This window comes from Eutrema salsugineum, unplaced genomic scaffold, assembly GCF_000478725.1.
Source record: "Eutrema salsugineum unplaced genomic scaffold, Eutsalg1_0 scaffold_5, whole genome shotgun sequence".
Taxonomy (NCBI): Eukaryota; Viridiplantae; Streptophyta; class Magnoliopsida; order Brassicales; family Brassicaceae; genus Eutrema; species Eutrema salsugineum.
In genome coordinates this window covers 5,554,902-5,571,798 of record NW_006256612.1, presented here as the reverse complement: position 1 = coordinate 5,571,798, position 16,897 = coordinate 5,554,902, and the positions used below count along the sequence as shown (strand labels likewise).

At 33.9% G+C, this 16,897-nt stretch overlaps 3 protein-coding genes across 3 annotated transcripts; all 3 read left to right on the top strand.

The window, feature by feature from the left end:
- Positions 1–216: 216 nt before the first annotated feature.
- Positions 217–1,816, top strand: LOC18992262. The gene is made up of 2 exons (XM_006415639.2): positions 217–539; positions 1,273–1,816. Exons 1-2 carry the CDS (start codon positions 324–326, stop codon positions 1,630–1,632), a joined length of 576 nt encoding a protein of 191 aa, XP_006415702.1. The 5' UTR covers positions 217–323; the 3' UTR covers positions 1,633–1,816.
- Positions 1,817–6,680: 4,864 nt separating this feature from the next.
- On the top strand, positions 6,681–12,690 carry LOC18992261 (protein LAX PANICLE 2). Its single transcript, XM_006415638.2, has 5 exons — positions 6,681–7,483; positions 7,588–7,638; positions 7,753–7,825; positions 12,234–12,399; positions 12,563–12,690. The coding sequence occupies exons 1-5, from the start codon at positions 6,681–6,683 to the stop codon at positions 12,610–12,612; spliced, it is 1,143 nt and encodes a 380-aa protein (XP_006415701.2). The 3' UTR covers positions 12,613–12,690.
- A 525-nt stretch (positions 12,691–13,215) lies between these two features.
- On the top strand, positions 13,216–16,564 carry LOC18992258 (poly(A) polymerase I). Its single transcript, XM_006415636.2, has 14 exons — positions 13,216–13,384; positions 13,480–13,555; positions 13,676–13,807; positions 14,158–14,255; positions 14,356–14,439; positions 14,627–14,757; positions 14,847–14,919; positions 15,020–15,065; positions 15,156–15,265; positions 15,362–15,469; positions 15,559–15,618; positions 15,740–15,801; positions 15,875–16,196; positions 16,286–16,564. Exons 1-14 carry the CDS (start codon positions 13,262–13,264, stop codon positions 16,478–16,480), a joined length of 1,620 nt encoding a protein of 539 aa, XP_006415699.1. The 5' UTR covers positions 13,216–13,261; the 3' UTR covers positions 16,481–16,564.
- Positions 16,565–16,897: the final 333 nt, after the last annotated feature.

The following is a 16,897-nucleotide window of genomic DNA, read 5'->3' as shown; positions in this document are numbered from 1 at the left end:
AATATAAATATTTTAGCCACTAATGGAGACCATGATTATTATCTTGTCACGCGCACGGCCCGCGAGTGTAGAAGTGATCATATGTTCGACTACACGGGCGTGCGACAAAATGCGAGGCTCAGTGGTCATTGCGCGGTTGACATACCGAAATTACCCTTAAAGTCTTGTTTTTTCCCATAATTAAATAGTGTTCCTTGGTTTTTGTTTTCTACCTTAAAAATCCCTTAAAAAATTCTCTCTTTCTCGTTTCTTATTCTTCCTCCTCCTCCTCTGCTTTGGAAACATTCCGGCGAGTTCGACGAAAACAAAAAGAGAAGATAAAAATGGCGGCACTAGACATGGCGAAGATAACGGAATATCTGGAGAGATCGATGCAGAAGAATTGTTCAATGAGTAAGCAGGGAAGGAGGAGTGTCGTCGGAGATGGGCTTGGTATGACCGACGAGAGCGACGATCATATCCCGATCTCAGATAGAAACTTGGAGCTCAATTCTCACATCTCTATTCCTTCTCATTTGGAACAGTGTCTTGATCTCAAGGTAAACAAACCAGATTCCTCTTCTTCTTCTTTTTTTTTTTCCTTTTTTTTTTTTTGCTGGGTTTAACTATTCTTGGCAAGAACTTCGAATTTGTGTCGTTTTTGTGTTGGGGATCGCATTTACTGCGAGAATAAGGAGAATCATTTGCTCATTTATGGGAGGAAAATAGCTTCTTTTTGTTTCCTTATAAATTGATTTTCCCTTTTTTTTGTTGTTGTTGTTTACTTGTGTTGCATTTATTGCTTCTATAATGCTCTTGTGTCTATTGTCTATAATGCTCACAAGGTTTGGTTTAAAGGTTAATTTTAATAACCAGAAGAGAAACCCTAACTGACATTTCAGTTTGTTTCTTTCGGTGGAAAGAATTTATTTGGCTTGACTTTGAGATTTTCGGATTTGGAATGCATACAAGCTTTGTTTCTAATCGAATCTCCTGGATGATTTTCTTTATTGGAACAAATGTTTTCCAAATATACATAAGGTATAGAGTGATTTACATTTAAAAATCTAGCTCAAGTTGTTTTTGTCTCAGGACTTGGGTTGCATTTTTGCATTACAATGCGAACAAAGAAAACAGAATCGTTCTGTCTCCTCTTTATTCTTTCTTGCAAGAGTAAAAAAAAATAAAACTTTACTTCTGGTGATTAGGCGATTAGCCTTATAATAAGCATTAAAGGAGTTGAAAGTTTTATTACTTTTGGATTGAAATCTTGGAGGTGGGTTTTTGTTTTAGACAGGAGAGATTTACTACATAAACTCGAACAATGGAATGAGAGTGAAGGAAGATCCGAGGACATTAGTAAGCAACAACAATGCAGATAAATTGACATTGGTGAGCAACAACAATGCAGATGAATTCAGTGAAGAATCGGATATATCTGTGTTTTCAGAAGAAGATAGCTCGTATTATGAAAGCGAAGAATCTTCATCAGAGTCATCAAGAGAGAATCACAAAGAAGAAGAAGAAGTTCTGGTGGTAGCTGGTTGCAAAGCTTGCTTCATGTATTTGATGGTCCCTAAACTCTTAAAGGAATGCCCCAAATGTTCAGCACAGCTTCTCCACTTTGATCGATCTCACTCTGCTTCTCCTTAATTAACAACCTCTTTCTTTGTTGTTTGTTTTTCTTTCTTTCTCATGTTCATCTCTCTTCAAATAGTTATGTAGGTTTCCTATCATTTCTTCCTCTTCTTTTTATCTCTTAAATCGTATATGTATAAACTATTGGTCGTGTTGTGTCTGAGTGGCATTAACACGAGATTTGATGGCAATGTTTCAAACAGAAAAAAAAAACTAAAAAACAGAAGTAAGTGTTGTTAACTTGTTATTGATGAAAGTGATGGGCAATGAAGGAAAAGCGTGCTGAGAGATTGGAGGGAGTAGCCTATTTTGGACAGTTGTTGCATTAAAGTTGGTCAATGAAGATAAGAGCCCTTCGGACTCGCGCGCGGAAAGAAAGAAACTAAAAAAAAATTACAAAGAGCATAATGATTGCAGCATGTGAATACCACATTTTCTGGTTCTTTTGTTTCCCACATTTTCCCCTCTTTAGTTTTGACCAAAATACTAAAATGAAGTTATGCTACAACAATTAAGATCGAACTTTCAATGTACTTTTGAGTTTTGATCTTCTCATATATATCGAATAAAGCACCTAATTCCTAAATATGTAGTATTCTTATAGCAAATGTTTCGAGCAAATTTATCTCAATAGTTTTAGCAACATGTATTTTCTCCGTTTTTATAGAGGTGATGTTTCGAAGATATTTTTTTCAATAGTTTTTTCATAATTTTTTTATTAACACTGTTAGTAAAAATTAATTAAAACATACGAGTTTATTAAATGAAGTAATTCCATTTTTGTGGGGAGTTTTAAAAAGTAAGAAGTCTCGAAAGACATGAACGTAAATTACTTAGTATTATCAGTTCGGTATTAATGCAAGCAATCAACGGAGAATTATCATCATATATACTAATGAGGTTTACTACCGTCACATTAAATGCTTGATAATAGAAAAAAGGTCAACTTATGAGCTAATTTCAACTCTCGGACATCTGTGTATACAATTACACTTATTTATTACTCTTTCTGTTCAGAATTATTTGATGTTTTATGAGGTTTTTTTTTTCAGAATTATTTGATGTTCTCACTTTTCAATGTAAAATTTAATGAATTTTTATTGTTTTCGACTTTTTATATTTTACAAATTGTTTTTTATTGGCTGAATAATATTTAAATGAATTATAGATAATGTTTTTAGTGTAGAAAAAATAAATATTAAATGCATCCTTAATCTGTATGCAAAAACCTTAAACATCAATTAATTCTAAACAGAGGAAATAGCTTATTTTGTTAAAAGTATATTTATGGTTAATGGGTTGACTTATCTGTTTTGTTAGCTCCTTCCACCTTTAAACAAAGGAGAGAGGGAGGGTAATTTTGGTGAATGTTTTCACGTTTTTCTTCATTACAGAAAATAAAGGACTATTCTTCATTTTTCCCTTGGAAATAAATGAAAGCATAGTTTTAATACTTACCTAGGAACATATAAATTAATAAATGCATTTTAAGTATCTATATCTCTAAATACCAAGCAAATTTGCGCTACCTTGCTCTTTTCTTGCATCTCTTTTACTACGTCACTCACGTCTTCTGTTTCTTTTATTTTCTTTTTGCGACGTGAAGGCACTACGTCAGGCTTTGTTGAAGGTGAACTCGTGTGTCGGTGTGTGCATCACATACTCGGGAGGATGATGGAAATTGTGTCAAAATAGACAACAAACTCGATCGCACAATTGAGGAACATAACACAATTAGAGACTTGGGCCCAAATATTATAATGGACCTGGTCAACAAAATCAGTAGCGATCGAAATGTTGGCCTAGTTTGTGTGCACCGGTGTGTGAAAAAGTACAAAACGAGCATATATATGTTAAACAATTTTAAAATACAAAAAATAAATTTTGTTCTTCGATTCCTATTTCTTTTCTGTTCTTCATTCTTTATTTCGTTTTTTTTTTCGACTAAAGGTTTTGTTCTTCATTGGTTTATCAATCTCTTTTTCATGGTATCGAAGCTATGGAGAGAACTCATATTTTGTTAAAATATAAAGCTATATATATTATATTATCATATCACAATCTGAGTGCTTTTACCAAGTGAAAAGACAATACTGCACCTAAATGAGTACATTATTCCGATCGCATCTAATATGCATGCTAAAAAAGGTTCTTTACTATACATTTATGATTTATCTTTAGTCTGATTTACAACCTCTTTCTTATATTCATACACTAAATTAGCAAGATTTCTTAACAGAATACTCAATCAACTGCCACCACATCACCATTTCGTCAAACATTTGTAACTATTTCGAGAGAATTTTCTTGAAATATTCTTCTAAAATCATTTAAACTGCTAAGTTAGCATATCACCATATCACTGGTCAAGTGCATTCAGCATTGGTGGTCCCATTGCCAATTTGCCATCACATAACACATCCACAAAGGGATGGGGTTAGATAACCTATTTCATGTCATTTACTCAAATATTACTTCACATAATATGACATAATTTGTTTCAATCATGCGCAGAAAAAAAAAATACAATTTATTATTAATCGCTATGCCGTCGCAGTTTGTGTTTGCCATGCATCTTGGATATGCATATAGTATAGCAAAATTTTCCTTTAAAATCACCTCTTTTCTCACCGCCAAAACTCAAACTCGTTGCTTCAAACAACTCGTCTTTTAGGACTCCGTTATTGTCATCTTTTTTATCGACCACTATAGACTATTTTTTTGTGGTTTAAGGATAGCCGTATACAAGTCCGTTCGATATGTGTAACCAAAAGCCTTGCATAATACTTAATCGAAGGTAAAAGAAGTGCCAGCAGCACCAACGACTACACACAACTATAGACAACTTATATGAAAGATGTAAGGATATTAACAGAAAAACTGTTAAAAAAAATAACAATATAGACCCCTTCTATGAAAGATGCAAGGATATTAACAAAAAAACTGTAAAACAAAAAACGAAAAAATGTAGTAAAGAGTATATATGTTAGAGGAATTGTGGGGGTCACATGGAGTTCAGAGAAAGAGCAGAAGAGTCCCCACGTCGTCTGTGGTTTGGGTCCTCGGGCTCTGGTGATACCAAACACCATCATGCATGCCCAACTCTCTTTTTCATTATTTTTTTCTTTCTTTTTTGGGTTTTTTTATTTTACCATTTTTAGGGTTTTCTTTTGTATATTCATGTCCTCCTACAACCATCGAATATAAAACCCACATTTTCCCCCCCTATATATATAAATAAATAAAAAAGAATACATGCTTTACCAATTTCTACTCCTACTTTATTTTTCCTTACATCATTTCTTTATTATTAGCCTTTCATTCTTTCTTCACGCTCCCTTTTATGGTTTCCTTTTAGTTTGATTCAACTTCCCATCATGCATGTATACATATTTTATTGTATGTAATATTCCAAGTAATCTATCTTATTATTGACATTTTGCCAGATATTGTCATCATATTCCTCTCCACTCTCTGCCCATTCCACTTGCCTCATTTCTAATCTAGAAACTATATTTTATTATTTGATCAACTCACTCATGCACCCTTTCTGTAATTAAGTGCAACCATAGTACTTCATTTTTCCTACATTTCTTTTTTTTTTTCTTACAACAATAAACGAGATTCACGTACCTTTATTTACACATTACTAATTTACTATACCAAAACCATCAATCGCTAGATAAGTAATTTCACAGTAAGAAAGAAAGTAAAGAAAAAGAAAAAAAAAAACGCTAACAATCTAACACCCACTAGCCTAGATATTCACAAATTCTTTTGTTACGGTTGATACAGATGATTAACTTATGATGCTATTTTCGTAAGACTTTAACGAAAAGATAAAGTTGTAAGACTGTTAAAATATTTTAGGAAATGAGTGATTTTTATAGAAAACAAAAAGGACTTCGCAATGATCGTAATTGAAGATTAAATTAGCTGACGATCATTACGAAACAAATGGATCTTGACATATATATGATATTTTTTTTTACATGTATGCGAAACCATATGGTTTTCACTTTTTCATGATATATTCGAGAACTTCTGTGCACAACTAAAAGTGAACCAGTAACAATTGCTTTTACTACTTTTTGAGACGAAATTTATATCGAAGCTATAGAAGAACGTCGATGACCTCTACTAGATCGCCAAATAAATTGACTGAATATTATCAAAACTATATTAAAAACATGGATTATAGTCTCAATACTCTAAACATATACAATGAAGAATCAAATTTGATAATTAAGGCCACATCCGTAAATAGTTTTTGTACTTTTCTAAAAAATATAAATATTTGTTATTACATTTAATTAAAAGAGAAAACTAAATTGGAAGAGATAATTACAAACTCATTACAGCTAAATAAAATATATCCCAAAAAATCCCATAAAAAGCAACACATTAGGGCTAAAAATAAACTTTATAAGGATATTAGTAATTTAACTTCATGGAAAACAAATAAATAACTTTGGCTGTCAATTTTTTTATCCTCGGAACATGGCCTGAAAAAGCGATTAGCTGGATCGATCACACCCCATTTCATCCTTTTCCTCGCATAGGCATACCTTTCGTCCTTTTAAAGTCAATAAAACCCAAATAAACTTTTACAGAAAACAATTAATATTGTTTAATCATTTTGAGTAAGAAAAAGAAAAAGTGTAGTCCTAAATTTTATAAGCTTTTACATTACGTATATATGATCTCTACGTACATGAAAAAAATTCATAATTTCAGATATTTTTATTGAATTTAAGTCTGACAGACAGAGAGACCATCACATTCCTCTCTCTCTTTCTTACATTCCCACAAGCTTCCAAACAAAGAGAATTAATGGAAAGTAAGATTTGCAAAGGAATAATTCTCTTCCTCGTCCTCTCTCACTCACAACCCTACACGCATATAAACTATTTGTAACCAAAAAGAAAAAAGAAAGAAATAAATAAACAAAACCCTTATCTTCTTCGTGAGAATCATTTCCTCTCCACAAAACCATGCCTTCTCTAAGCCCTCTTCTCACTTTTTCAACAATCCCTCCATATATCGGCTCATGCTGAGATCAAATGACCAATATGGTTCCTCTTGAATCCTCACCGCGTTTTGGCGTTTTCAGTTACGGCGGTTGCAGCGGCGGCAGAGGCGGTTTCACGGAGGCGATGATGATCAGAGAAGCAACAATAAACAATCAAGATTCTAGTGGAGAAACATGCTCCGTCTCCGATCCAACAGCAGCTTCTACTAACTATCATAACATCTCTTCCCCTCTGGCCAACAAAGACGACCGGTCCGGCTCAAAGAACGACGACGTCGTTTCTTGTATCAATAAAGAAGATGGTAACAAAGACAAATCTTGGCTCCGCTTAGGTATAGGCCCTGAGGAGGAGAATAACAACACGGCGTCGTATAAGGTCCAACGTTGTTGTAGCAAGAACGCAAGTGGAAGAGAAACTTCGTTAGAGCTCAGTTTGTTCTCCTCAACTTTAACCGCGGCAGGAGCGGTTAGTAGTAGTGAAGATCACCCGCAACCGCAGCAACCGCCGCAGCCGCCATATTCGCATGACCAATTGCTGACGATGCGTGGAGCGTCGTTGGTTTACAATCACCAGTTTATTCGGCCTCAAACGCTATTAAATCGCGGTTTTTCGTTTCCATCTTCAAAGCCGTGGATACCTCAATACACGGCACCATTTAGACCGTCATCATTAGGAATGATGAGTGAGCGTGACGTCACTAATAATAATAGTGTTACAAGTAGTTGCTATGTGGAGGAGGGAGGGGCTGGACCAAGCTCGGAGTTTAGGGTTCTTGATCCTCCAAGAAGACCACATTCTGGTCTTTGGTTTCTTCTTCAGGCTTCACAATTCCAGTAATTATAAAGAACTCTCCTACTGTTTCTTTATCTATTCATGTTAGTATGTAACACATGGGAGTCCATTGTATAGTTTATAACATTGGATTTGTGAAACGCAGGGAAAAGGAACCGTTCTTGCCTCAAGTAAACAAAAGCTACTTGAGAATCAAGTAACTCTTTTTTTTTTGTCTTATTGAAACTTATTTCTTTAGATAGGGAAGTTACTAACGATTACTTCTGTTATATTTTAACTTGCAATTTTGTTTTGAATTTGCATGGATAAGGGATGGGAGAATCACAGTTAGATTACTAACTAAGTACCTTATGAAGAAGCTTCAATTGGATAGCGAATCTGAGGTAAATATCTAAAACTCCAACTGTTTTATATGTATGTTTTTTTAATCTTCTAAGATTTTTGGATATATATATATATATATATATATAGATATAAAATGAAAATGACATTGGAACTAAATCCCCAACTTAATTAGGTCACACGTCTTGATGTCATGGTGTCGTAATGTCTATAATTTAGTTCAATTAAACCTAAGTTATAGGTATACAATTGTAGTAATAGAGGTGAGTAAAACCACTTTCTGAATACTGAGAGTTACACGAGATCCTTAATTAGGTGCAAATCTAATTAATACTCATGAATAACCTAGGGCTCGGATTTATGAATTCGATTCCTTCCGTGTTCAACTTCATTCAAACAATTTCAAACGAATTATTCATAAGTTTTGGTTTTCATGATTCACCAAATTATTTGCTCATAAGTAACTCTCTAATAAGAATTTTGATTACCCTAAAATTAGCCTATCTCATTTGAAAACTACAAGAAAAAAATACTGGTTAATTAGGTTTTTGATTGATCGTTTCTCGAAGAACCCACCACCTTATCAATAATTATTATCATTATTGTTGTTATATAATTTATTCTCATAGGAAACTGGAAAACGAGAGGGGAACTATAACTGGCCTTTTCATTAGTTTCAGGCCATAATATAGTTTATATTAACTATAATAATTTATAAAAAAAAAAATTTATAATAATGTTATTTTTGGAACAAAACAAGTCTGAGTCATCAGGCATGCTTGCTTTGAGAATAGTAGAAAACCAGAAAAAGAAAGGATATCTTAATCCAACCTCAAAAAGCTTACATGCGTATTAGTGTGTGTAGATGCTCTCGTTAATTAGAATTTACATTAATCTAAGTATATTGCATGTTCCTATGGAGTCTAGATAGGCTCACAAATACATGTTCATGCGATATGAAGTCTTGTGCCCTACAAGAATCAACTGCATGTATAGGGGTGTGTGTGTGTGTACACACACATATATAGTATAGTGTATCCAATATAACCAGTTTTAGAAAAGCGCGGCCGTTTAGACATTAATTAGGTGGTGACAAACAAATTTCAAATTTCGCCATAATTGAATGACCAGTTAATTATTCTCAGCTAATATCCGATTGATAGATTAGTGCTTGCTAATTATTATAAACTTAATTTCATTTTACGTAACCAAATTATAATGTCTAATAAATGGCTAAGGCTTTCTAAAACATTAAACACATTATCGTCTCTAATCATTCTTTTAGACGTGGTGATAATAACGGTCAAATCTTATTAAAACTTAAGTTATGTTAGTTCATAAAAATTATGTATGAAAAAGTTGGGTTTCACGAAAATATGAATAACCATGAAAAATCTAGTTTTCCGTTTAAGGCAACAAGTTCCCTCATGGTTTTGCTTATTTTATTGAGAGCATGCACATCGTCACAAGAATATATTGATATTTGGTCAGTCTAGTAATGCATTATGAATATAGCATTGTTATTGTATATTGATATTTAATTTGATACGTTAACTATAGCACCATGATAGACAAATGGGTGACATGTAATATTCTTATACAAATAATCATTTGATGAAAAACGTGATTTGAAAGCATTGATGCATGCATGGCTAACTTTGTCTTTTCCATCAACCCAAAAAAATGTCTTTCCCACTCAAAAGCATATCCCTAATAAATCTTTGCATAGTTTAATACTTTCCCTAGTCAGTTGATTGGTTGATACTCCATTTAAAAGTCAATCCTAATCGAAAGTCATGCATTTTCGACAGTTTATATATTCTAACTAAATGTTGGTAATTAGATGTGTATATAAGTGAATCAAAGCTTTGAGATTTTCCGTTAGATATAAACTTTTTTACAAAATATATTTCCTCCGACTATTTTAATTACATACACACGAATTCAAATTCTATGAAAATTGTGTATGTGTTAATTGTATCACATATATAATCCATACATCTTTTCAGTGGCGGCCACATGCATTAAGCATGGGTCGCCCCCAACCAATTTTCAAAACTTGATATAATTTAGTAGTGTTCTATTAATGCCCCCATTTATTAAATTATTTATATTTTTATATGTTCCCAGTCAAAAAAATTTCTGGCTCCGCCACTACATCTTCTCTCTGATTACTGCAGAATCCACATGTAATGACTAAAGAGGTTATACATCTCGTAATATAACAACAAATAGATATTCACTAATACCTAAGAACAATGCACAAGTGTTTCCTTTTTGCTTGTATTCATAGGTAAGAGATATCTTTAAACACCTAAAATCAGAGACCATTTCAAAAACCTGAAAACCATTATGAATTCATAATAAATTACTTAATTAATAAAAAGAAGAAACTTTTTTTGCTTTTATCTTAAATTATAATAAACCCTAAAAACAATCACACCTCTAAAAGATTCCTGAATCTACTACATCTGAAAACACAAGATTATCCTATAGTGATGAAAGATTTTCCCTGAATAACAAAAGCTATAGTGGATTAGCTCCGATGAACAGAAAAGGTAGATAATGATAACTATATATGCTATTGGCTTAAAATAGAACATGCCATCTAAATTTTCGTCTAGTAACACCGTCGTAGATTTGGTTTATATATGTACGAGTATGTTATGAGCTACTCAACAACGTGTTTTGAAAATAGTTAATATCACTAGTACTAGAGGGAGTCTATATATCGGCTTCAGAAAATATCCATATTTTTCCTCACATGGCTTAAATTTATATAGTGAAGTCGATCTTTTCTTTTTGGTAGCCGTTTCTAGAGAAATTCATTAGTTAGGTTAATTTAACGTTAAAATAATTTTGTTACCTCTTAAACCAAAAAATCTTTAAAAGTTGTGGGGAAACCTAACCTTGTCGTCACGCTTATGGCTTGCTAAGGTCAGCTATTTTCTTATTTCTCGTCGAATAGCATATATATATAATTGTTTAATCTCATATAGGTTTTTAAATAGGGGGCTTGACGTTACGTGCAAGATGTCGCATCATAATCCAAGTGGTGCACTTTCATGAATTTTGAAATAACTTGATCATCTCCTCACCAACCAATCACGTTCCTACAATAGAACACAAAACAACGTATTTTAAAATAAAGAGATCTAAAAAAGTAGCTTTGAACGCTTGACAGTTCAACAGCAGAATAATACAAAACTTTATCTCTGATAACAAAAAAAAAAACTTGCATATTTATTGGATGAATTAAGCTATAATTTATAAATCTTGGTGTCATTTCATTTTGTTTTCTTTAAAATTTCTAATCTCAAGAAATTTTGAAGCATACGATTCAACTATAATATACAAACTATGTATAAAAAAAATGAAGCATATAATAAGAATCATAGTCGGTAGAGCTTAACCGGTTGAATCCAAAGTCAGATTTTGGAAAAGTCGAATCATGTCTATAGTTTGAGCACTGACTGCGGGAAAGAGATCAATTAATCCATTATGGTTCGCAACCCGAAATTTTTTTATGAGTTTAGGAGCAGAATTTCTCGATTATATATAAAGAAATCTTTTATATATCAAAATAAAACATTATAATTCAATATTATTGTTTTCATGAGTTTGGGGCGCGATCAATATATTTCAAATTTTTTAAGATAATAATTTTTGCTCGATTACTATTTCAAATGTAGACACCACATCGTGGAATTTTGAATAATTTTGCATTTTACATTACGGGGAAAATCTAAGTATAGGCCCGTTATGATTAAAAGTCGGGCAGGTTTTTACACCGTCGTGTCATTAGTTAGACCGCCTCAAGTAGTCTCTCGGAGTTGACCAGATTTTGGTTTCTCTTTTCTTCTTTAGTGACATTTTTTTTTGAACTTGAATGAATTATATACTTTACCTTTTAGTGTCAGCTGACCAGATTTTGTTTATATATGTTTAATATGTTTTATTTATTTATTATTATTTTTTTTTAAAAAAAAACATATTTATGTTTAATATGTTTTATTTTCTCGTTACACTTCGTATCTTTGGCGTCAAGTCGAGGTAAAGTACGGAGTTTAGGGGCATACGTTACATTAACTACGAAAACAAATAAGCATGCGTTTCTTCAATAAAGACAATTAAAAAAACACTTTAGATAAAGTTAAGTTGTTATAGTTTTTTTGTTGATTTTTTTTTTCTGGCTTTTAGTAAAAAAATATGTGTCTTAGCAACATCAAGCTAACGGAAAAGAAACCCAAAAGCAAAAATTTTCAAAGAAGCATATCCACCGGTTATCTAACTAACCGATCAACTTTGCAGATGATCATGTCATATATGTACTCTAACCTTTTAGTATCTCATGTTTAACACACACGAGCACATCTGCACAAATATGGGATATTTATGCGATGTTGACTCCTTTTGGTTTGTTTGATGCATGGATGCAAATGGAAATAGATAGAGATAAGGTGCAGAGGACAACAATTATCGCCGTTGTTGACGATGCAACAAGTAAGAGATACAATATGGAGTCCAACAAAATCATCATTACCATCATCATCTCCCTCTTTCATTTTGCTTCGGGATTCATCAACTAGTGATCATGTCATGATTTTGCATTATGGTAGGACTGCTTAATGTTTTATTTATTTAATAGTTTTTTTTCCTCTACGTGTAACATTTTTTTTTCGATCATTGTGTACCTATCGAGTTTTAAATATAGTTCCCTCTTTTTTTTTTTTTTTTTTTTTCTGGCCCACATAAGAGCTCATCTTGTCCCATTGTAGGGAAGTGGAATCTGAACTCTAAATGGCGTACGTACGAGCCAGCCAACTAACTGCTCTGACTACTCACCTATAAGCCCTAGTCACGTTGTTATTACCTTAGGTTCCCATATTTGTTTTGTTCAACTGTCATGATAAGATTTTTGTTTTTGGTTAAAACTGTCATGATAAGTTTCTAGCTTTTTATAAATATCTGTAATATTTGGAGATTAGGAAAGTAGTCTATGTTAATTTGTTTTTCTACATCCAAACACATAAATAATGGAGAACCACAACATCATTCCTTCGTTATACTTGTTGTCTCCTGTGTTTCTAATTGAACTGATTTGGTTTCATACATTCTTGTCGATTTTTATTATTTTATTTTAAAAATATATATTTAGTTAATACCTGAATCTAATTTGAAACCAAAAAAATTATCAACCTGATCCATACTCCATTGATTTCAGTTTGGTAACAATTTTTAAAATCGAAAATCCAAAAACCTGAAATTGTAAAACGCTAATTTGTCTCTACGGTTATGATTATCTATACCTTGGGCTTTTTATGAAATTAACGGGCCTACTAACTAAATCAATCTAATGATGGGTTTTAAAGGCCCATATCGTTTTTTTTCTTCTCTCCCAAAGGCATCTCCTTGAGATCCATGCCTCTGAGATTCCGATATGTTGCTTCTTCTTCTCCGACTCGTAATGCCGTGATATGTTGAATAAGCTTACTACAATGGCGTACGGCTCTTTTGGTGTCTCATCGAGAGCTCTAATCTTTTGCCGTCCTTGTTATGGCTCCATTAGAGATCTCCCCTTCTCCCTCCGAACGCCTACAGTTTCGTCTCCATCTCTCTTCTTATCGAATTTTTTTTCTTCAGTTCCATGTCTAACCAACCATTAAAAACGACCTGAAAATGGGGAAAATTTCAGATTGGGCATTGCGGATGCGTTGGAGCTATCGCAGCTCCTAGAAATCTGGTGAAACCACGCAAGGAAGAAAGCCGTGGTGATTATCATTTCTCTGTAAAATTCTGATTCAATTTAACTTTATCAGAAACCAAAAGTTTGATTCTTACGAAGCGGGAATTCATGTGTTGTTGTTGATTCTCATGTTAAACGATGGAAGATTTTAATGGCGCTCGGAGGAGTAAGGATAAATCGATGCCGTTTAAGAAGTTAGATGCTAATGAGTTTGGTATACAGAGGTCCATGATCCCTGAATCTACACGGATGGTTCTCAATAAGCTGAGGAAAAAAGGTATTTTACTTCTTTGTGAAGTCTAGTGTAAAGCTTACGTAGGCTTTGAGTGAGGAACTTGTGTTTGTGTTTGTGCTTTTGTAGCCTGAAAATTTGTGCGTTTCGTAGCTTTAGTATGTGGAACCTATCAAGTCTCAAGCTTTTAGGTTGCTGAATTCAAATTTTTATTTATCCTGAGTAATGTTTGGGGAACACTAGCTCTAGGCTTTCTTCAATGAGCTACATTTTCGACAAGATCCTTATTTCTCTGAAAATGCTATGATGTTCCTTTTATCGCCAAGACCCTTGTTTCAATGAGCTACATTTTCGCCAAGATCCTTATTTCTCTGAAATATCCTATGATGCTCCAGGTTTTCAAGTTTACCTAGTTGGAGGCTGTGTTCGGGATCTTATACTAGATAGAATCCCCAAGGATTTTGATGTTATCACTTCAGCCGAACTCACTGAGGTTTAAATTCAGCCTATGGAACTACATCCTTTTTAAAATATACCAAGTCCCCTTCTTGTCTTTCCTTCACTTAATTTGTGAATCATCGCTGTGAGTACAGGTACGGAAAGTATTTCCCCGTTGTCAAATCGTTGGAAGACGGTTTCCTATCTGTCATGTTTATGTCGACGATATTATTATAGAGGTTTGTTCAAGATTTCTCTCATTCACATGTATTTATGTCATATCAACCTATCATTTAAGTACGCTTAAACTTAAAGTTGGGTTCTTTGATTATTCTTAATCGGAAAGAACACTTTCTCTTATCTATCTTTCTCTCACGTTCATAAAATTCTGTCCCAAGGCTTAATGGAGTTGTTCTGTTGTAACAGGTATCAAGTTTTAGTACTTCAGCAAGAACTGGTAAAGCGCCGAATAAAAACTTCAGAAAGCCTGCGGGCTGCAATGACCGTGATTATATCCGTTGGAAGAATTGCTTACAGCGTGATTTTACAGTTAACGGGTAGGCACTATCACTATTTATCTCACATTTATTTGTGAAAGTGAATCCATATGCAGCATGCATTAACATTCATAAGTTGGATTTTTCAGGTTGATGTTTGATCCATTGGAGAATGTGGTGTATGACTATATAGGAGGAGTTGAAGATATAAGGAATTCTAAAGTAGGCTTTGCAATTTAAGCTATCAGTTTTTTTTTTTTATAGAAACCAGTTGACATGTGAGTGAATTGGTATGAGTCCTAATCAGTCTATTATTCTTTAGGTGAGGACAGTATCCTCAGCGAAGCTTTCATTTATCGAGGATAAAGGTCAGTTGCAGATGCAATGATGTTGTCATTGGTATGAAATCTATTTGTTTGGAAAGGCTTCAAAAGAAGGTAACGGTGTTCACTTTACAGCTCGCATTTTACGTGCAATTAGGATTGCAGCGAGGTTAGGATTCAGCTTGACTAAAGAGGTTGCTGTTTCTGTGAAGGAGCTTTCCTCTTCATTGCTGAGACTTGACCCTGTATATCTCTTTCCCTTCTCTTGTTCTCCCTACTTTACCTTTTTCCTCATTAGGTTAGAAGTGAGCAGCTTTTCTGCTTTTCTGATAATTCTGCAGTCAAGGGTCCAGATGGAAATCAATTATATGCTTGCGTATGGGTCAGCAGAAGCTTCTTTACGATTATTATGGAGATTTGGGCTCATGGAAATTCTTCTACCTATCCAGGTATGGAGAATCTTCTCTAGCAGTGTGGTGTTATGTAGTGCGTATCTAGTGTTTTTCATAGTTTGTCTAAATCGCTTATCTATTTGCAGGCATCATATTTTGTTTCTCAAGGGTTCCGGAGGCGTGATGGAAGGTCCAACATGCTTCTGGTACATGATTCTGCTTTCCCAAATTAGACATGGCAACTTTCTTTCTAGTATAATTAGTAAACACTAGGGACTGCAATAAACGGCTCCATAGAGCTAACCGATCAAAGTCTCTCCCTTGTAGTCGATGTTTCGCAATCTTGACCGACTTGTAGCACCTGATCGACCATGCAACGAGTTCCTCTGGTGAGAAATCTCCTTTTTGTGAATCTGTTTTAGTAAATGGTTTTGCCAAGTTAACAATTTTGGCAACTAACAGGATTGGGATCTTGGCATTGCACAAAGCATTGGTGGATCAGCCTAGGGATCCAACGGTAGTAGCTTCCTACTGTCTTGCCATATACAGCGAAGTATCTTTATCCGAAGCCATAGAGATTGCAAAGAGCAACTCCAAACAGCACAACTCAAACTTCCAAGAACTGTCCGGTCATGAAAAAGACACTGTTGACTCAGACAGCAAATTATCGAAACAGGTCATGAGCTTAGCAGAGTCTATAAAATCAGCTGCGAGAAAGATGAATGACCGGGACTACTTAGCTAACGCAATGAGCAAATACCCGCAAGCACCTAGCTCGGATATGGTACACACACACTTGAGAGTAAAAACATTTGGAATCAGTCATAATGAACTGAACTTGTTTTTCATGAGGGCTTTATTTGTTGTTTTCAGGTGTTCATGTCAAAACTAATGTTGGAGAGAGTGCAGAAAATGTTTGGAAGTGTGAGAAGAAGAGGAAACGAAGAGAGAGGTGTGCCAAGTTTAGACCGTAGGATAAACTACAAGTCTCTTGCTCTTGGGGACTTTCACGAGACTCGTCGTGTATTTGCTAGGATTGTTTTTGATACCGTTTACCCTCCCACTTAATAGCCAGCCCTCCAAATTCTTTTTTCTTTTTATTTTTTTTTCTCATTTCACATTCAATTTTAAGATCGATGGACTACACATAAAATGGGAAAATCTTGTTTATTTTTCTTTTATGCCTTCTTGACGTTTATCGGAGTTATTCGTGGTCCATCGTAAGCAAATCTTGAGAGTCAAATCTAGCCGTTTCGCAAAATGCCATAATGTCATGACACTAATTGTTTATAGAAAAAAAATACACCTTTAAATAACTGATCGGTTTCACGCCATATAATACTTTTGATGAGTTTTCTTAAGATTCTCACAATTAATGTTCGCCTCGGAATCTGATTACTTCAAAAGTTAATAAATTTTTTTGTCATTTTTAATTTTATTTTACAGTCTGTGCTATTAAAATAAGATTATGCGGAAAAAAGTTAG

What these genes read in the sequence shown, in the direction of transcription:
- LOC18992262 (XM_006415639.2), top strand. Translation starts at nt 324, where the DNA reads ATGGCGGCACTAGACATGGCGAAGATAACGGAATATCTGGAGAGATCG. An exon ending in AACAGTGTCTTGATCTCAAG is followed by an intron (nt 540 to 1,272) that starts GTAAACAAACCA and finishes TTTTTGTTTTAG; the next exon opens with ACAGGAGAGATTTACTACAT.
- LOC18992261 (XM_006415638.2), top strand. Translation starts at nt 6,681, where the DNA reads ATGACCAATATGGTTCCTCTTGAATCCTCACCGCGTTTTGGCGTTTTC. An exon ending in CTTCAGGCTTCACAATTCCA is followed by an intron (nt 7,484 to 7,587) that starts GTAATTATAAAG and finishes TGTGAAACGCAG; the next exon opens with GGAAAAGGAACCGTTCTTGC. An exon ending in AATTGGATAGCGAATCTGAG is followed by an intron (nt 7,826 to 12,233) that starts GTAAATATCTAA and finishes AAATGGAAATAG; the next exon opens with ATAGAGATAAGGTGCAGAGG.
- LOC18992258 (XM_006415636.2), top strand. Translation starts at nt 13,262, where the DNA reads ATGTTGAATAAGCTTACTACAATGGCGTACGGCTCTTTTGGTGTCTCA. An exon ending in CAATAAGCTGAGGAAAAAAG is followed by an intron (nt 13,808 to 14,157) that starts GTATTTTACTTC and finishes ATGATGCTCCAG; the next exon opens with GTTTTCAAGTTTACCTAGTT. An exon ending in TCGACGATATTATTATAGAG is followed by an intron (nt 14,440 to 14,626) that starts GTTTGTTCAAGA and finishes CTGTTGTAACAG; the next exon opens with GTATCAAGTTTTAGTACTTC.